The 21,204-nt window shown below is 40.5% G+C and overlaps 1 protein-coding gene across 1 annotated transcript in view; it reads left to right on the plus strand.

Annotated features, from left to right (window-relative positions):
- LYST (lysosomal trafficking regulator) overlaps nt 1-17,118 on the plus strand; it is a 148,637-nt gene extending 131,519 nt beyond the window's left edge. Inside the window, exons 48-53 of the mRNA XM_082854235.1 lie at nt 3,517-3,615; nt 9,437-9,576; nt 9,845-9,942; nt 15,223-15,379; nt 15,785-15,856; nt 16,796-17,118. Of these exons, the coding sequence (XP_082710361.1) occupies nt 3,517-3,615; nt 9,437-9,576; nt 9,845-9,942; nt 15,223-15,379; nt 15,785-15,856; nt 16,796-16,934 (705 nt within the window). The 3' untranslated portion in view covers nt 16,935-17,118. The remainder of the gene's footprint in view (nt 1-3,516; nt 3,616-9,436; nt 9,577-9,844; nt 9,943-15,222; nt 15,380-15,784; nt 15,857-16,795) is intronic.
- Nucleotides 17,119-21,204: the final 4,086 nt, after the last annotated feature.

A 21,204-nucleotide genomic window follows, 5' to 3' on the forward strand; every position in this document is an offset into this window, starting at 1 on the left:
CTTCCTTCCTTCCTTTCTTTCTTCCTTCCTTCCTTCCTTCCTTTCTCTTTCTTTCTCTCTTTCTTTCTCTCTCTCTTTCTCTCTATATAGCTGTGTTGGGTCTTCATTGCTGTGTGCGGGCTTTCTCTAGTTGCGGCGAGCGGGGGCTACTCTTTGTTGTGGTGCGCAGGCTTCTCATCGCAGTGGCTTCTTGTTGTGGAGCACGGGCTCTAGGCATGCGGGTTTCAGTAGTTGTGGCACAAGCGCTCAATAGTTTGGCTCACAGGCTCTAGAGCACAGCCTCAGTAGTTGTGACGCACAGGCTTAGCTGCTCCGCGGCATGTGGGATCTTCCTGGACCAGGGCTCAAACCTGTGTCCTCTGCGTTGGCAGGCAGATTCTTAATCACGGCGCCACCAGGGAAGTCCCTTTACTATGTCATTTTCAATAACCAGAGTGCCATGTTCTATACCTGGCTTTTTCTAAATGAACCGGGTATTTAGGCATCACAACATGGTAGAAAGAGCCTTGGAGCTAACTGTAGCTCTGTGATCTGTGTTAGTGTCCAGCTCTGTTATTTACTATGTAGCCTTTGGCAAGGAATTTAACCTTACCCAACTTGAGTTTCTTTCCTCTTCTCTAAAACTGGGCTAGTCATACTCCCACCACTCTCATAAAGCTGTTGTAAAAATGTCTCCAGTGTTTCTGAAAGTGCTTTGTAAACTATAAAACACCATGTACACACATACACACACACACACACACACACACACACACACACACACAGTACTGCCATAACTTTTTCCGGTACTAAATTGTATGTTAAACCTTCTTTCTTTGACTCTCTTTCCATAGGAAGTTCTTTTACTGTTTTCTGACTTCGTTACCTGCATAGCACCTGGTGCCTATTCATATAGTCCTAACACTCGTCACCATTCCCTGAGCACTTTAAAGATGGAGTCAGTTACTTTTGGGGAATTTTTGGTAGTGAAAGAAAGGAGAGCAATGGCTTGTTTGCTTAACCTTCAATATGCATGGAAAAAAAGGTCACTGCCTTTTGTCATCTGTCTTACCAGTAAACTAACAAAAGTAAGAATAAAGGACAGTGAAAAACAACCTTATTATAAATTTTAATAAGAATTTAAGCACTGAAAAATTATTTCTATCATGTAAAGTTGGGCACAGAAACATCATTAAAGATGAAAAAATACCCTCATTAAGTCCTTTTAGCAAAACAGGATGATTCAGATTTCTAGCAAACACGGTGTGATAAAGTACTTCCGGTCAAGTGCCTAACTAACTAGATAAGAATACCATATTTCATTTTGTTCTTAGACATATGTTGTTCACTCATTGGTTGTTTAGTATGAGAAAATTTGTCCAGGGTATTATCATATGAAGACTCACACTCTGAGATTTCACTTATCTGATCAATTTCATCATCATCATTACAGATTAGAGTCCTGCTGTCTCTTAGCCTTTATCTTCTGATTGATCTCATAATTGTGAAACATGTTTCTGTCAATTTTCTCCTCTTTTCTATTATTGCTGGAAAATGAAAAATTCTCAATTTCCAACTGTGTTCGATGACAGCTGAAAGTAGACTACAGAAATGGTGTCTTTGGTCTTCTTTTATACTTTCTCAAAAGATGACAACATTCTTTTGACAATGCAATAAGAAAACCAAAAGATGACAATTTAGGGACTTCCCTGGTGGGGCAGTGGTTAAGAATCCACCTGCCAATGCAGGGGACATGGGTTCAAGCCCTGGTCCGGGATGATCCTACATGCTGCGGAGCAACTAAGCCCGTGCGCCACAACTACCGAGCCTGCGCTCTAGAACCCGCGAGCCACAACTACTGAGCCTGCGTGCCACAACTACTGAAGCCCGCGTGCCTAGAGCCCGGTGCTCCACAACAAGAGAAGCCACCGCAATGAGAAGCCCGCGCACCGTAACGAAGAGTAGCCCCCGCTCGCCACAACTAGAGAAAGCCCGTGTGCAGCAACAAAGACCCAACACAGCCAAAAATAAATAAATGAATAAATAAATATATTTTTTTTAAAAGGTGACAATTTATTTCACATTTTACATTATCCTTCCAGGAGATCCATCATTCTTCCATTTTCTTATTTTGTTTGTTTTGTTTTAGCATAGTTGGGAATAATTGAAGAGTAGAGATGAAATAATTCCTAGGATGATGAAATAGCAAAGTGTTTCAAAATAGAGAAAAAAATGAGATTATTGAAATCCTAGAAATGTAACTTAGGTTTATAAAAGAGTTCAGTCGACCCATATGGTAATTGCAAGACAGAATGAGTTTTATTCTTCATATAAGAAATAGGTACATTTTCTTTTTGCTCTTTGGAAGACCTCTAAGAAAGAATAAAAATTATGAAATATCAATCTTTACAAATAGAACTATTCAAGAAAGAAACTCAAAGGATAAAATTAGATCCAATGGACTCTGAAGATATATTGAGAGTTAAGAAGAGTCAGGCTCCAAGCAAGTCATTTTTCAAGGTAGCAGACACTTGAACACGTTTGCAGGGCCGGGGAAGAAGCCAGCAAATGACAGCTTGAAATTCTGACAGTTGTTTGAGAAACACTGGGGTGGGGTGGGGCTGGCCTTAGAAACAGAGGGGCTTCTCTAAATCAGGAGGCACGCCGAGACATTTTCAGGCCCAAAGGAGGGAAAGGGATGAGGTCTGTGACTGATGATCGCCGTCTTCTTAGTGAAGTGAAGTGTGTGGGTATTGCTGACCAGCCGACCGACCAGGAGAGGTGGGACTGGAGAGGGGGCAGAGCAGCTGGGGACAGCTGCTGGGGTGTGGTGCTGGGGGTCCGCTAGTGCCAGAGGAAGACTGTCAGGCCGAGCAGAGAGGTGAGCCCACCTTGAACAGTGTTGGCATGGTTGGGACTCAAGGGTTTATAATCCCCAAGGAATAATCCCAGATTTTTTTCTCCACGTTTATCTTTCTTTCTTCTCCTATCTAGCAATCTTTAGAACTGTTAGAAGCAATACCTCTATTTATATATATACTCTGTTTCCTTACCAAAGACAGAAAAAGGAAAAGAAAAGAAATAAAAGTAAAAATCAGGTACATGCATCTCTCTCTCTCTGTCTCTCTCTGTCTCTCACACACATACACACACACACACACACACACACACACACACACACACACACCCTCTCAACCTTGGATCTAGTCAATCCTGGATCATTTTGTTTAAATTTCTGAGGAACAAATGGCCCTGTGTGTATTTGTGTGTGTGTGTGTGTGTGTGTGTGTGTGTGTGTGTGGACACAGAAAAATGTAAAATCATAGACAATGCATTGTAATACATTTTAATTTGGAAACAGCTTTTAGATAGCTTTAAGTTACAGAATATTATTATATTTTACACCATTCTAATCATTTCAAGTAAAATGTTTACCTTAAATTTTGTGATCATATATTTTAAAAATAATTGTCAGAAAAGTAGGAACATTTCTCATGCTTTTTAAACATGATCATCTTTGATTTGTCCTTTCTCTAGGTGACTAGTTGTGCTTGGGTACCGGACAGTTGCCAGCTGTTTACTGGGAGCAAATGTGGTGTCATCACAGCCTACACAAACAGATTCATGAGCGGCACGGTAGGTCCTGGGCGCGTTTTGTGGGATTTTCATGTTAGTGAGGGGAAGAAACCCTTTATGAAGTATAAATTTGGTATAAGATGAAATTTTTTGTACATTAATCTTTTGTACTTTAATCTTTTCACATAAGCTCTTAAAATGTAAAAGGTCACATGTCTAACTCTTTAATTTTAGGTTTATTAAGATCACAAAAATTTTGAAAATAACCGTAAAGGTCAGAGACAGACAGTGTTTTGAGTTATGACCTGTTTTGAGTTTAGGCTTTTCCATGGCATTTTGATGCTTGCTTGCGTTCATTCTCGGTATCAACCTGAGTGCTTACAAGTATCCCACAATATTCTATAAAAGTTGGAAGTACAGAACTTCTAATGTTCAACATTCCTATGCCCTCTGGGTGAATTAAATGACAGAAAAATCCAAGTAGCCAGTCTTGATTTCTACCACTTACTGGAAGAAATTTTTTCATTCACTGAATCCTTTGGATTTGAGAGTTAAATTATTAAAACACTCTAGTGAAGAAGACATTATGCAATACTTCTTTTACTCTACTGTCATTCCTTTTTTTTGTTTTTTTGCAGTAACAGTACTTACTTTTTTAAGAGATTAAACCTACAGTATTTTAGTAGTTAATTAAAGAACCAATTCCTAGGAGGCATTTCCACTGTAGGTCTGTCATTCCTTTCTTGGATCAGCTGTCTGTGGTGCTGTTGAGGATTAGTGGCAAGTTTAGGGTGATAACTCAGTGATTATCATTCTAGTCTAAAATGTGCTCTGTGCTTTATTTTAATTGCAATTTTCTGCATTATTTTATAAAACATGTTTTACTGGGTGAAACCTGTATTTCTAGCATAGGGTGATGCTCAGTTCCTTACTTTTCTGTCCAAGTTTATTCCCTTTTAAGCCCTTGTTAAGGTTCTTTGCCACGATCCTTGGGGTATAAATGTGACCATAATATTGTTTCTGTCTCTTAGTTTAAGGAGTCATTAAAATGTTTGAAGCAGGAGTGATATGATCCAGTCAGCATTTTAAGGCCGTCACTGTAATGCCTACAAGGAGAATCGCTTAAAAGAGGTGTGGGGCTGGAGGGGAGGGTACCAGTTCAGAGACGCTGTAGTGATACAGGCCGGCCGTGGTGAGGGCTCCGTGTCAGGAGGTTGGCATGTACAGGTTATTGCAGGACAGTGAGGTTGTGCTCTAAGAAAGATTCATACACAGCTTAGAAGAGCCACAGGTGGGACCAACCAGATGTCAGGGAGCCTGAAAAGTTACACATGAGCTAGATCTTTTTTTGTTTTGTTTTGTTTTGTTTTGTTTTTGTGGTACGCGGGCCTCTCACTGTTGTGGCCTCTCCCATTGCGGAGCACAGGCTCCAGACACGCAGGCTCAGCGGCCACGGCTCACGGGCCCAGCCGCTCCATGGCATGTGAGATCTTCCCAGACCGGGGCACGAACCCGTGTCCCCTGCATCGGCAGGCGGACTCTCAACCACTGCGCCACCAGGGAAGCCCCCCACATGAGCTAGATCTTAAAGGACCATTTTACTAAGTGGAGAAAAGAGTAAAGAGTATTGTAGCAAAGTAAACCAGCACATGGAAACAAAGGCATGGTAGTTTGGGGGATGGCAGATACTTTTATGTGTAGTTTAGAGCAGAACATGCTGGGAGGAGTGCCACATTCAGGGCAGGAACAGTAGAGTGAGGTGAGGTCTTATACACAGGCCACAATAAGGAGAATGCTAGGGGGTCTGAGCAGAGAGGCGCCTTCACTTTTGGATTGTCTTCTGTTTTCTCCTTTTTACTCCCCAAGGCCTAAAGTGGATGTTAATTTTATAATATCTCTAATATTTACCACTGCCATTGCCTTTCACCTTCTGAGTTCACCCTGTTTCCTTTTTTCTACAAATATATTCTAATCTCTGCTGCTAGAGCAGTTGTCTGCTTGTACACTCAGATCATTTGCACCATCATAGACACCTATTTAAAAACTAGCTTCATCTTTTGTTTTTTATTTCCTCTTGCTTTCCCCAACACTATGAACAGCCTTGCTCTTAGTTTTCCTTACTTCCATTCTTCCTATAATTTAAAATTGTAATTGTACGCTAGCACAGTATACAGTATTGGTTAAAAAAAAACAAAGATTAAGCTGTACTCGGTATAGGAGTAATTTTGCACAACATAGCTTTGAAATAGATCGAAGATGTAGCTATTATCATTTGAATACAGCAAGACACATGCTTCTTTTAGTTTGAAGTTATTGTGAAGTCTTAGGTTGCTTACCTTTCCTCAGTTCTGTATTTGCCTGAAAGTGGAATTTTTCAATTTATTTGTAAGGGTTTTCTTTTTCTCCTAAGTATTAATAGTATTAGGTAATCAAGTCATGAGATTAATAGTTACTATTTAAACCATGTCCAAAATTGTATCTTAGCTGTGTGGTTTTATCATTGTTTGATCTGAGAGAAGGTTACTTGGGTTTTTGTAGATGTTGTTGTTGCTTTTTATTGGGGACCGTCTCATCATTTTGGGGTCCCCGAAGCTGCAGATGTGACCCTATGCCTGTGAGGTTGGCAGGAAACACCTCATGTTTACTAGCTTCTGTTCTCCCAACCCGCTGAAGGCCATGGTTCTAAAAGTATCTATGCTTTCGTTTGTGTTGGCCTTAACACATACGAAAGACCACCTCCCAAGCACCATGTAGGATATGACCAAAATAATTGTTGTCTGAAAATATTTTCGAGGGAATCTTATGAAATACTTTCCTGAGCTAGTGAAGCATATATAACTTTGAGCATTGTGAGTTTCTGTTTACTATCCCAAGATAGTCTGCTAAAATGCATTCTACATGTGTAATGACGAATATGTTGCTGGGTTATAGGGAATGGTTATCTATAAGCCATTTATATACAGTATTAGAGAAGAATGTCTTCTAAAAGTGATAACTGATTTTAAAATAGTTGGTCTTGAGTCATTTTTTCACTAATTAAATAGTGTGGCCACATCATCTTCATATAAGTGAACACCTGTATTTCTGTTCTCTAAATTGATGGTGGTTGGAGAAAATATATGCAGTGTATCAAGGTAGTATTACACCATTCAAGAACATTTTATGAAGAAGTAGGCCAGCACAAGATTCGTGTTCTACCCATGGAAATTATTTTCTGATCCATCAGGGAATCATCTAGTAACACTAACACCTGCAATCATTTTAAAGTGAAAAATCTATAAAATTTCAATAACGACTATAGGGTACCTATCTTGTGTTTACCCCATAAATATTATTTATGATCATGAAGTAAAAAAAAAAATACACACACACACATATATATATACATACATTTATTTATTTATTTATTTATTTATTTATTTTTTAATAAGCAAGGAGGGAGCTTTAGCTTGAGGGCATTTGTCAATCCTAGAATACTGACACTGTCCTTGGACAGCCTCTTGTGAGAGGAATAGAAAACAACAACAAGGGACAGAGCAAGCTGGGGAGTCCCAAGGAGGCCCTTGTCCAAAAGGCTGGTCCCTAAGAGTAAGGATGAGTCAGATAGGACCAACTCTTGCCTGGAATTACAGCCTGGATTGGAATCCCCTGGGTTGTCCAGGATCCTCAAGACTTGACTTTGGGTAAGGCGTCCCTAGCCTGGCATGGAGATCCGGGTCATCCAGCAGAAGAAACAAGGAGGTACTTGCATTCTATTCCACAAATAGAGGAATTCCTACAAATAATCTTCTCAATGTAGTAACAGATACACAAAACCAAGCACACAGATTTACAGATAAGAAAATGAATATGTGAACAAGTTAAACTTAGTTACAATAAGAGAAATTCAAGTTAAAGCAACCTTGATTGCCGTTTAAAACTCGGGAAATTTTCACAGATTTAGAATGGGAATTGAGTCACAAACTGAAATGCTGCAGAGTTCAAGCAGAGAAGGAAGGAGCTCAGGCCTTTGGGGGCAAGGAATTCTTTGGTCCCAGGGACCCTGAAGAATGGTCTGCAAGGGCGCTGGCACACCCCTGTGGCCCTGCAGGCTCCTGGCCCTGCGGGGAAGGTCACGGAGGAGAGCCAGAAGGGGCCCAGAACCAGGATTCGTGCCCTTGTTCAGAGCCATCTGGTTGCTGTGGTTGTGTGCAGTTGAAGGCCACATGCCCTAGCTAAACAGAAGCCACTGCCACACAGCTCAAGCCAGTGGTTCCAAGGGGAACTGTAAGCCTGGTATCGCCGGGTCATTTGAGTCTTTAAGAATAAAATAGGTATTTTTACGTGAAAAATAAAGCACTTAAAATAGATGAGCTGCAGCTAATAACTCAACACATGTTTCAAAAGCAGTGGTGATCAAAAAGGCAAGATGCAGCAGATACCTAAAGAATAATTAATACCGTATATATAAAGTTTAGCAACATGAAAAACAATACAATTGTTATAGTAACATATAGTAGAACATAAATTCTACATACATGGGAAACAAATACAAAATTCAGGATAATAGTAACTTCTGACAAGAGAGAGGAAATAGGATGTAAAACAGTACACAGACTATGTAATGTTTAATGTTTTCTTTATTTAAAAAATAAGCTGATCTTATAAAATATTAGGATTAGTTTAACTGAGTGGTCAGTATACAGCTTTTTATTATACTTTCTACTTTTCTATATTCTTTGTATTGAAATACTTTATGACAATAAACTGCTACCCTAATGAAAACAAAGGTTAGACCCTGTGTGGACATGTGGCATCTGTGAACCATGTGGAACTTGGAACATCAGTTTTCAATGTTTGATTTAGAAAATCAGTCCACAACTATTGATGAGTAATACATCGCCATTGGTGGCATCATGAATTGGTACAAAGCCTTTGAAAAGTACACTCAAGAACTGTAAAATTATTAATATTCACTCATCCACTAGTAGGATACTGGAAATTCTAAAGAAATGATTTAGAGGAGGAACAAAACTTATATACATGAAGGATTTAATTATGACATCTATAATTTTGAAAAAATTTGAAACAATTTTAAATGTCTATCATAAAGGATGCTCAAGGGGACTTCCCTGGTGGTGCAGTAGTTAAGAATCCGCCTGCCAAGGAAGGGGACATGGGTTCGAGCCCTGGCGCGGGAAGATCCCACATGCCGCGGAGCAACTAAGTCCGTGTGCCACAACTACTGAGCCTGTGCTCTAGAGCCCATGAGCCACAACTGCTGAGCCCATGTGCCACAACTACTGGAGCCCGCGCGCCTAGAGCCCGTGCTCTGCAACAAGAGAAGCCACCGCGATGAGAAGTCCGTGCACCACAAGGAAGAGTAGCCCCTGCCCGCCGCAATTAGAGAAAGCCTGTGTGAGGCAACAAAGACCCAACACAGCCAAAAATAAATAAATAAATAAATTAATTAATTATTTTTAAAAGGGATGCTCAAGTAAATTATGGTATACTAACTGTATAGAATATTATAACACTTAAAAATCATTTTGAAGACACTGTCAAAAATGGAAAATGCTTATGGGAGAATGTATAAAATACAAAATAGGGAATTATTTGTATGGCAATAATCACAGCTATAAAATACATATGTAATTGGCTAAAGACTGGAAAAGAATAGACAAAAATGAAAAGCTTATTTGTTGATGAAATTATGGTCAATTAAAAATTTGTTAATGTTTAATTAGTTTTACTCTTTAGAAAAAGTTGAACTAGATTGAAAAATGAGATGTTTGAGAAGAATATTTGAATCACTTGGGTTGTTTTTATTTTTGAGATACGACACTAGGATACTTTTCGTTATGGTTTTTGTTTTATACTTTACTTATTTTTTAAATTTTAGCCTTCAGAGATAGAAATGGAGTCTCAGATACATCTCTATGGGCACACAGAAGAGATAACCAGCTTATTTGTCTGCAAACCATACAGTATAATGATAAGTGTGAGCAGAGATGGAACCTGCATCATATGGGATTTAAACAGGTACAGAAATCTCCAACTCTAAGATGCTATTTTTAATGTTTTAGTTCTTACTGTGAGAAATAGATGCACTAAAATAATATCTTTATATCATAATAGCTTTAAGCATGAAATACGGACTTTACCTTTGAATTAAAAAATCAGTTAGGAATATAGTCAGGAATGCCTTATAAATAGTAGATACATATACAGTGAGGAAAAGAATTATACAAATAAGAGAATATAATTATATGTAATGATCATATGCAAATTCATGTCTTTGGTCTTTCAGGTTGTGCTACGTACAAAGTCTGGCGGGACACAAAAGCCCTGTCACAGCCGTCTCTGCCAGTGAGACTACAGGTGACATTGCCACCGTGTGTGACTCAGGTGAGCTGGCCCCAAAACCAAAGCACAGGGTGGTTGCCCTCACAGTGCATTCAGCCAGCTGGTTACTTCATAGGTTAAACTGTTGCATTACATCTCTCAGGTCCCTGCCAGATCTGTATACTTAGGTGATAGCCTGTATGTGTGTTAAGACTCCACACTCCCAATGCAGGGGTCATGGGCTCGATCCCTAGTCAGGGAACTAAGATCCGGCATGCCACACAGCAAGGCCAAAAAAAAAACCCAGTAAGGTTGAAGATTGAGTTCATCAATTTCGGCATCTACTTATGCAAAAGTTAGTATTGTCATAATTTAACTTTTTTCTGATATATGTAAGATTGCATTTGAGCACATGTAAGTTAAGCAAATTACTGTTACATAATTATCTGAATTTTCTTTGGTTTTATTTTTCCATCCTTTTTTGCTTCTGCTTTTTTTTTTTTTTTCGCGGTACGCGGGCCTCTCACTGTTGTGGCCTCTCCCGTTGCGGAGCACAGGCTCCAGACACGCAGGGTCAGCGGCCATGGCTCACGGGCCCAGCCGCCCCGCGGATCTTCCCAGCCCGGGGCACGAACCCGTGTTCCCTGCATCGGCAGGTGGACTCTCAACCACTGCGCCACCAGGGAAGCCCTGCTTCTGCTTTTTAACTACTGACTTTGCTACCTCCCTCCTGACTAAATGAAAAGAATGATGATCAACTTCCTACATGTGTCTTGTAGTTCCTGTGAGAGAGTAGTATAAAATAATAATGGAAGTATAATTTGCCCAAAATTTGCATGGCAAAGATATATCTCCTAATCAAAGGTCTGGCTTTTAGTTTTTGTTTTTTCATGTATACATATTAAAAAACTTGATGCATCCAGAGAGAAAGAACTGTTGAAAAGCTCATCAATTTTCTGTTTGCATTTCCATTAATTGAAAGGATCCTTTGAAGAACTGTTTCTTTTTGTCCACTCAGTACAGATATCTTCCACACATCTACAGTGGGTGGTCTTTTGTCCTTTGCTTGCATTTTTCATATTGTTTGTTTTTTCCTGACACCAAATGTGTGGTCTTTCCAGACACTAAACAATTCTCCAATTCTATGACACCAACTGGGTGTCCAACAGTGCAATTCAATTCTGACACTAACTAGTTGAAGTTAGCAAATTTGGGAGTCCCAAGACCCCCCACCAGGTTTGATAATTCTCTCAAATGACTCACAAAACTCAGTAAAACACTGTACTTACTACTATGGTTCATTACAAAGGATAGAAGTGAACAGCCAGAAGAAAAGGTAGGTAGGGTGAGGTCACAGGGTCTGTCCCTGTGAAGTCAGACTGCACCACCCTCCTGGCATGTCAGTGTGCTCATCAACTTGGAAACTCTCCTCCCCCTGTTGTTTAGGAGTTTTTCTAAGGTTCCATTCTGTAGGCAGTAGATTCTATCATTGGCCATTAGGAACTGAGCTCAACCTCCCGCCCCTCTCCCTTCCCTGGAAGTGGGAGGTGCTGTAAGTTCTAACTCGGGGTTGGCTTTTCGGGTGACCAGTTCCCATCCTGAAGCTGTCTGGGCCTCCCCCCAGGAGTTATCTCATTAGCATAAAAAAGACAGTAAATTAACAAGGATTTAGGAGCTCTATGCCAGGGACCTGGGACAAAGTCCGAATATTTATTTTTGTACTATACCACAGTAAAACTCTTGTTTTTACAAAACACTCATTCATGCTTGTATTCAAGAAAAGTAACATCTTCAGTCATGCTTCAAGATTTCAGTGTGAAGTATTTGCCAGTCTTCACCCCTAGTCATAAAATAATGTCATGAAAATATTTTTATTTCCTAATCAGCATAACTAAGGGGAAAGACCTTAAACAGTTGACTTTGGTAATATAAGTGTGGGCAGATTATTGATGACTTTGCTAATTGTTCCTCCTTGATTTATACATTAGTGGCTTTTAGTATGTCACATCAAGAGGGAATTTGGGGGAATCATATAATGATTATTTATATAGAGTTCTCTACTTTCTTGTTTTGGCAACATGTGGAAGTTAGGACTGATCCCGAGGGAACCAAATTTTGTAAAGTTAATTACTTTCCTGCTGCCAGTAGTGATTTATTATATCTGTGATATTAAATTAGCTAGTCATATGGGAACACGAAACCAAATTACTTTTGCTTACAATTACCAGCTCACTAGCAGGGTGTTCAGGTGCCCCTACTGTGCACAGTATAATAGAGTAATGGCTAGAACGTTCTTTCCACTTTGAACAAAAAGGCCTTCTACACTTGTTTGAGGCCTCTCAGTGCATATAGAAGAGGACTCATAAAGAGCAACTGGTATATAGACAGCATAATAAAAATAATGATTTTTTTTAATTTTATTTTTAAATAATGATTTTTTTTTTAAAAAGAGAGGACAAATTTATGTTAAGTGATCCAGACTATATTTCATTCTCCTATTCTTATAGTCCAGGAAGGGAAGAAAGTTACCAGATTTAGCCTACGAAAAGTCTTGACACTTTAGTGAGAACCATCCAAGTAACTTTTAAATCAAAATTTAAGAGAAATAAATACATATGCATGTGCATGTATATGTATATATAATATATAATGTGTATATGTATGTCTACACATATATAATCTCAAAATTTTCTGTATTGGGGCTGAAGATACACTGGCAAACTCATTCCTCCTGATCCTAATTTCCCAGGGCTTATTATGGGATGTGGTTGTTATAGTGGTAAGATGTAAAATTTATTAAACTATGTAAATATTATAGTAGATGGTTTCTGTATTTTTTAAAATCATTCTGCCACTATATCAAAATATATGCATTTCAACTAGGGCTCATAGCCTTTTCCTGTGTTGCCAGTGGTACTCTGAAGTTAATATACTATTCTAAGATTCAGAGTAGGGGGTAGTTCTCCAATTTCTTTTAATTTTGATGAAGATGTATAGGAAGAATAAAGATTTTTTTCAGGAATACCCAGCTTTCTGACTTTTAGTTGATATGTTAAATTATACATGAAAGCAATCCAGTATTGGGTAAGGGCCTCGATTTTTTTTTAATATATATTTATAATCTTAGGCAGATGAGTGGTTACTTGGTTTTGTGGCAGACCAAGTTTCTGGGCAATCTGCTAGGGTAATTCTTTGCCTGTTAAGTTCCATACCATACTTCAGAGTTGAGGACCACATTTAGATTTTTTATTTTGAAGAACTCAGCCATGCAATAGCTGTGTCTTACAGTTACCAACCCCTACATCAATATTGTTTACGGATATGTATCCAATGACTTCAGTAAGCCTTCTGACCATACTTGTACACATCCAGTCACTTTATATATTTTTAAAAATCTTTATTAGATATTAAATTCAAAAGAAAGAGTGAAATCTCTACTTACGTAAAAGATGAGTTTATCATCTACAATTGTATTTCTTTAGCATATTGAGGCTCCTATATCTTTTTTTTTTAATTTATTTATTTTTGGCTGCGTTGGATCTTTGTTGCTGCACGTGCGCTTTCTCTACTTGTGGCGAGCAGGGGCTACTCTTCATTGCAGCGCGCGGGCTTCTCATTACGGTGGCTTCTCTTGTCGCAGCACACGGGCTCTAGGTGCGCGGACTTCAGTAGTTGTGGCACGCGGGATCAGTAGTTGTGGCTCACGGGCTCTAGAGCACAGGCTCAGTAGTTGTGGCGCACGGGCTTAGCTGCTCAGTGGCATGCGGGATCTTCCCGGACCAGGGATCGAACCCGTGTCCCCTGCATTGGCAGGCGGATTCTTAACCACTGTGCCACCAGGGAAGTCCCAGAGTCTCCTATATCTTGATGCTTTATTTGGATAATCTCTCCTAATCAATATTCTACAATGGGAAGTAGACCACTGGGCATTTTTTAATCTTTGTGTGTGTATGTGTGTGTGTGTGTATGTGTGTGGTAAAATATATTTAACATAAAAGCTGCCATTTAATCCATTTTAAAGAATACAATTCAGTGGCATTATTACGTTCACAGTGTTGTGCAACCATCACCACTGTCCGCTTCAAAAACTTTTTCATCACCCTGAACAGAAACTCTGTAACCATAACTCCCACACTCCTCCCTCCCCAGCAGAGCCTGGTAACCTCTATTCGACTTTCTCTCTCTGTGAATTTGCCTATTCTAGATATTTTATATAAGTGGAATCATACAGTATTTGTCCTTTTGTGTCTGGGTTGTTTCACTTAGCGTACCACTTTCAAGGTTTATCCGTGTTGGTGCCTATATCAGAACTTCATTCCTTTTTGTGGCTAGACAATATTCCATCGTATAGATATACCACATTTTTGTTTATCCATTCATCTCTTGATAAACATTTGGGTTGTTCCCACCTTTTGGCTATTGTGAATGATACTGCAACACACTAGGCATTTTGGTTGGTGACATTTGAAGGTCTTCCGCATACCTTTAGGTAAAGAAGTATTTCCAATATTTATTTCTTTGCTATAAAATCTTTTCATTTCCTTAATAAAGAGAGAAACACATTGTCTGCTTTTCTGTTAGTTCTAATGGAGAGATAAAATTAAGTGTAGTAACACATTATGTCGTCCAAACTTTGCCATGCCTCTTAACCTCTGTCTTATCAGTATGAGAATATTTCTCCAAAGAAGGCTGGACACATCACCATGAGGCCCCAAACCACAGCCCGAGTTTATAGAAGATATTAAAGCAATTAGTGCCTCCTCCACCCCCTGGAAAACTACAAAAAGTTTGGTTACTCATGGTCTTTGAAAGGAAAAAAAATTCGTTTAATAAGACATCGATTTGTAAGAGTCAATCTTAGACATTCTGAAGAATTAGCTTTCATTTTTTTTAAGAATTAGTTTTTAACTCAGCTTTTACTGTAACTTTTTTTTCTTCAGAAGTCCCGGAAGTCACTTCTTATAGATAGTTTCACAGAATATTTTCTTCTCTTTTTGGAGATTGTTTAGCTTTCTAGGTACTTTCAAATTCAGATTTGGCAGTTTGTATGCTGAAATATCATGACTACAGAAAGATTCATGGTTAATTTACATTGTTGCTCTACCTTGTAGCTTAATTTATTTTCATTTTTTTCACTGGTCATCTTCTCTAGATAAATATGCCAACTCTGTGTGACTTACAGTGCAGTAGCTCCATTTATACAGTCTTCAGTCGTGAGTTGCCTATAAACTTCCTCACTAAAACAAACAAGCTAGGCCCTCAGGGATGCCCCTCTGGGGCCCAGTTTAGGGGGCTGTGTGACACCCACAGCCTGGTGACCTGCGGGTGACTGTGGCATTTTAGCTGGCGGGGGCAGTGACCTCAGACTCTGGACAGTGAACGGGGACCTCGTTGGACATGTCCACTGCAGAGAGATCATTTGTTCCGTGGCTTTCTCTAACCAGCCTGAGGGAGTATCTATCAACGTGATTGCTGGGGGATTAGAAAATGGAATTGTAAGGTAAGAGGAGTTTTTTCTTTCTTTGTGTACTTTTGTCTATAAGGGCACAGCAGTTTCAAAAATTGGTTTTTACTATCTAAACATAATAATATTTAGAGATTTAAAATCACCTTCGGATATCGGTTCTTCAGTTCTTCGTTTTATTTATAAATAGTAAAGATAGCTATAGTACATTTTTGAAATTTTATATTGTTTGTCAACTATGAAAGAGTAACAATATGAAAATACACAGTTAGGTTTCCTTTCTCCCCACCCACCTGGGCAAACTGCCCAGAAGTAACTACGGTTAATCGGTTTATTGTGTTTCCTTCCAGATGACTTTTAACAAGTAAACACATAGGTTCAATTTTTAGGGAAGGAAACTTTAGTTTGCATAATTAGATGATGACTTTTTTCTTCCTCTAGGTTATGGAGTACTTGGGACCTAAAGCCTGTGCGGGAAATTACATTTCCTAAATCGAATAAGCCTATTGTAAGGTAAAACCTCCCACACCTCTTCTTTCCTTCATAACATACTCTGTGACTGTTTTGTTGGAGAGACAGTAAAGCACACAGAGGTAAAGAAGTGCGTAATGAAAGTCATTATAAACAGCCGGCCATTTATTGAAGCCCAGGATGCCCGGGGCCCGGTGGCAAGAGGAGGCCAAATGCCTGTCTTCATGGAGCTCGAAGTCTGGGTCAGGAGCTCACAGCCCCACAGGCAGGCGTGCTGGGCTCGTGGCCAGGGAAGCCTCCTGAACTTCCAGCAGAAGTGATGGATTTTTTCCGTTTCCTTATGGAAAATCCCATAATGGTGATTGATGGCTACAGGCGTGTGCTTGACAGGACTGCTAAACAACCAGTTACCCTTTGCTCTGTTAACAAATTTGACTTTAAAAACTCAATTGGAAGGAAGGGATTCAAATTCTACTTTATTAAAATAATTTTTAATCCACTAAATGTAAAGTTTAATGAACCTACATTAATTATGTATTAATGTTACATTTTTTACCCTTTCCCCTTTCAGGGAAATAAAATACCTCCATAAAATAATCACCATTTATTTCTATAGAGAGAAAGTGTAGTACTGCTGTATTTTTCGAAGTTTCCTATACCCAAGTATTTGAAGTTTAAGTAATCAGGCTAAACAAGAAGGGAAAAGAAAATATGCAAAGAAGGAGCAGAACGTACCGATCCTTTTGGTCCTGGTTTTAGTCTGTATCACTTGGTTAGAAGGAGCTTCACAAACATGCCAGCAGAGCAAGTAAACTACACTAGAATTACAGTCAAAACCAATGAGTTGTAGGCCGTCATCTTGTTTGTCTCTGTGCTCCAGTAAACATATCTTAACCCCCTTACACTGATTTCCATGTGATCACCAATATGCTGATACACTTTTCAGAGACACAATATACAAATGGGATTTTTTTTTCACAGCCTTACATTTTCCTGCGACGGCCACCATTTGTACACAGCAAACAGTGATGGGACCGTGATCGCCTGGTGTCGGAAGGACCAGCAGCGCCTGAAACAGCCAATGTTCTATTCCTTCCTCAGCAGCTATGCAGCGGGATGAGTGAGAACCTTGCATTCTGCAAGGCGCTTTAACTCCAAGCTAGATTTGCCGACTTCGCCAGCTACAGGAGGTCAAACCTGAAGAACTGGATGACCAAACAAACCATCCAAGTAATGATAAAGTCTATTCATCTGCACAAAATTCTGCAGCCTCACGAGGTCCTGAGAGGAGAGTATTGTTTAGTGATGACCTGGAGGGTGTGTCAGTATGCACTAACCAACAAGGTTTAAGTCCTGCACAGTAAATTAAAATCATATTCCTAAAGGTTTTTTTCCATAGAGGATTCTAAAGAAAAGATGAGCATCTCTCTATTTCTGTTTTCTATTACTTTCTATTTTCTATTATTCCAAAAAAGCCAGTAGGATTTAAATTGGTTAGCTGTTTGTATAAAATGCTCTAAAGATTATATTTTAAAAGTTTTCTGCCAAGATAACACACCCACCCCACTCCCCCCAAAAAAAGGAAAGATAAGGAGAAAGAATTCAGGACTTGATCATTGCTTTCTTTGAGAAGTATGTAATCCAGTAGGTGCCTCTGCACCAAAGATTTTTGGGAATATCTGAATATTTGAATCTCAGCGTTAGGCAGTTTTTGCCTGTTGCCTTCTTAGCTCAAAGTAGAACCAGAATTTTTTGACAGTCACAAACAACAACACAAGTATCTTTGATTTTCAGACACATTCTGTTTCTTCATAAAAATCCTACTTAAAATCCGTAACACTAGACATGGAATATCCTTAGTTGAGTCACTAAGATTTAAACACAGTGATAATTCTTTTAATATCTTCCATTTACAGAGCATTAAATACTTAACAATTTGCAATAGAAAGCCTCCATTTCAGAAAAAGTTTGCACAGATATTAATAATGCGTCCAGTTAAGGCATTTAATCTAATATGCAGGAGGAGTTTTCTTCCCCAAAACAGAATTACAAAAGAAAAGGACACAGCTTACTTCGTTTTAAACAGGAGGCAGAATAATTCTTTTAGGAAGCAGTTTCTACTAACCTATACCACTTGAGAATTCTAGGAACAATAGAAAAATCTGTGTACTCCACAGCAAACTTACACATGATAAAGACAGAATTCCTAAAACTCCTGGAATAGTCTATCATGATATTATGGCTCTATTTTTACTTGGGGTGCTGCTTTATTGGCTTTGAAAACACTGTAAAATAAGCTGTTACCATGAGATACAAAGATGTATTCCTGCTTAAGAATTACTAGCGTGTTTGTTATGGAAATTTAATTCATATGGTGTTTACAGAACTACTTTTGTAACTTCCAGACTTTCTAAAACATTCTGCTTAAAAACTGTATAAAATGCAATTGCAAAGTCTCTGCTGTCAAGGTAAATACAAGAGGAAGCAAGTGGCTACGTATGCTCGTAACCTTCAGTTGCATACATAGGTAAGAGCACTTCACGGCTGCACTGAGATCATGGTTTGCACAGACCACCTATTAATTCTGAGGTCCAAATAGGTGCAGAGATGAGACTATTCCTATTCACGTTGAAGTGATTTGCTTTGTTTAAAAAAAAAAAAAATCGCAGCTATTGTCTAACTTTCATTTTTCTACTGAGAACTTTACATTAGTCCCTTATTAGAATAAGGTTGCTACTCAGTCTTTTATTTTTTTAAGGCTGAATTTCATCATTTATCTAAAGAGAAAATATGCAAAATGACTGGTCTTGTTAAGAGTGCAATATTATATTTTTATGTAAAAATAAAAATGAAATTGGGGGGATTATTTATTCAGCATGAAACTTAATATGTATATGTTTGAAGCACTTCATAATATGCATGTTGTAGCAAATATTTCTGTAAACTATCACAAGCTCTGTTACCTTTGTACACACTGCCACTTCACAGTGGGGATAAATTTCATAAAAATAGACTTGAGGACCTATTCTCATTGCAGTTTAAATATTATGACCAGATCTTAAATTGGTGGCTGTTTTTGGTAACCCATATAGTTTCTCTCTTTAGCTCCCCTATAAATTTATGTCACTAGAAAAGGATAACTGTCATTTCTTAATTGTGGTCTTTGTGAGAACTTGTATATTTCAATCTTTACTGCCTTTAAATGGAGTTTAGACAGAAGTCCTAAGGTCAAACCACTCTTTTTTTTTTTTTTTTTTTTTTGCGGTATGCGGGCCTCTCACTGCTGCGGCCTCTCCCGCTGCGGAGCACAGGCTCCGGACGCGCAGACTCAGCGGCCATGGCTCACGGGCCCAGCCGCTCCGCGGCATGTGGGATCCTCCCAGACCGGGGCATGAACCCATGACCCCTGCATCGGCAGGCGGACTCTCAACCACTGCGCCACCAGGGAAGCCCAAACCACTCATTTTTAAAAGGAAAAGACTATCTGTCCCTCCCCCCTCCCCACGCCCAATAGCAGATCTGCACTGCCAGGGCAACGTGCTGTCCGTAACACAGCGTGCGTAGTCACAAAACGTGGTAAGTGCTGTTAAGGAAGAGTGGAGGGTCCTCTGAGAGAACACAACCAAAGAACTCAGTCTAAATCAAGAGGATCCAGCAAAGTCAAATTGTTGCCGCTGTCTGATGGATGAAGAGAAATCTGACAGGTGCAGATGGGAGCAGATGTATTCCAGGCAGTACGCCTGCAGACCTGAGGCAGGAGCGTCAGTGAACAGAGGCTCAGGGAGGGAAACACCTCAGCTCCTCTGGTGGGCCTTGCAAAAGGTGAGTGACTTCAACCACCAGCACTCCAGGAACTCAGAAATATTCTTTTTTTCTGCTTTGCATCTGTGGTGTGTGAAGGATTCTCAAGACGAGGGCACACCTGCTTCTACGTGTCTGTTCCCAGAAGAACTCAGGAGCAGCGTCTATCAGTGTAAGCCTGCCAACCTGAATGTCCCCACTTTACCTGCACATCTCAGCTTGACTCTTCCTTTCAGCAACGTTCACTGATTGCCAGTTACGTGCAAGCCCAGTACTAGGTGATGGGGGAGGGGAGGGGAGGCATGGGGAATTCTTTCCAGCCCTTCAGAGCTCATTGCTGGTGATCTGCTTCTCAGTATTTTGGATGACCTGTTAATGTTTTGAATCAAAGAAGAGCTTCAAGGGGTTCCGGTTCAAGATGGTGACACAGGAGGACCCTGAGCGCACCCACATCCGATGGACACCCTGAATCTACAGCTACACACAGAACAATTTCCTCTGAAAGAAATCCAAGAACTAGCAAAGCGACTCTTAGAATCTGGTGAACAAAACCCACATCAAAACGGGTAGGAGAGGCTGAGACGCGCTCTCACCTTAAATCCCACTCCTGGCACAGCGACCCACAGTCAGGGGTGGGCTGGGGGGCTGACGGCTCCCAGCTTCTCCCTGAGGAGTGAGGCTTTGACCTCCACATCGGGCACCCCAACTTTTAAGGCCTACCCCTGAGAGATGAACCCAAAAAAACCATCTAGCTTGGAAAGCCAGTGCGGCTGCATCCCCGAGACCCCAGAGGCTAGAGCATCTGAGAAGCAGACCTCCAAGGGCTCTCCAGGACTCACCAGGCTAACGCCCCAGGGCCCGGCGCCGAGCCCGGGACTGAACTGCGCCCAGTCTTCCTGTGTAAGAGGCCTGTTGCCTGTCTTGAGAGCTTCAGCCTGAGGGGCGGGCATTTAACACGTTTCTGGAGGCCACTGAAATACGCCCCAAGGACGGCCAAGGCGGCAGGCACCATCTTTGTGTGCGCCCTCTCCTTTCCTGGGGTTGCAGGGATCTCCCAGAAAGGGGGGTGTGCATGTCTGGGGCTCCGGATTTGGCGCTGCCTGCCGGGGGGTGCCCCCTGACCACCTGGCTCTGGTGGCCAACCAGGCTTACATTCCCGGGTCCCACAGAACTGTAACAAGGGGAAAACAGTTCAGCTACCACCCAGGCCAGAGCCCAGAGGCAGCAAACTCCCCGGTCTTTCCGTGAAAGAGGCTGTGAGCTTATCTTGATAGCTATCTTGATAGCTGCGGTGGGGGTGGGGGGGTGCCGGGGTGCTGCTAATTGAACACACATCCTTATGCCGATGGCAGCCCTCTCCAGAGATGGGAGCCAGTGGGTGTCACATTCGTGCTCTCCCTCTGCCCCGCCAGGTCTCCAGTGTCTCCGAGAAAGGAGCCTGTGGCATCTCTAGCATTGCCACCTAGAGGCCATATCCCTTGAAAGCCTGGCTCTGGTGGCCAGCAGGGCTTGTGTTCACGGCTTCAATGGGATGGTAGCAAAGAAACAGCTAACACCCCAGGGCTCAGTGCAGAGGGAGCAGACAGAAA

This window comes from Leucopleurus acutus, assembly GCF_964270905.1.
Source record: "Leucopleurus acutus genome assembly, chromosome: 14".
Lineage (NCBI taxonomy): Eukaryota > Metazoa > Chordata > Mammalia > Artiodactyla > Delphinidae > Leucopleurus > Leucopleurus acutus.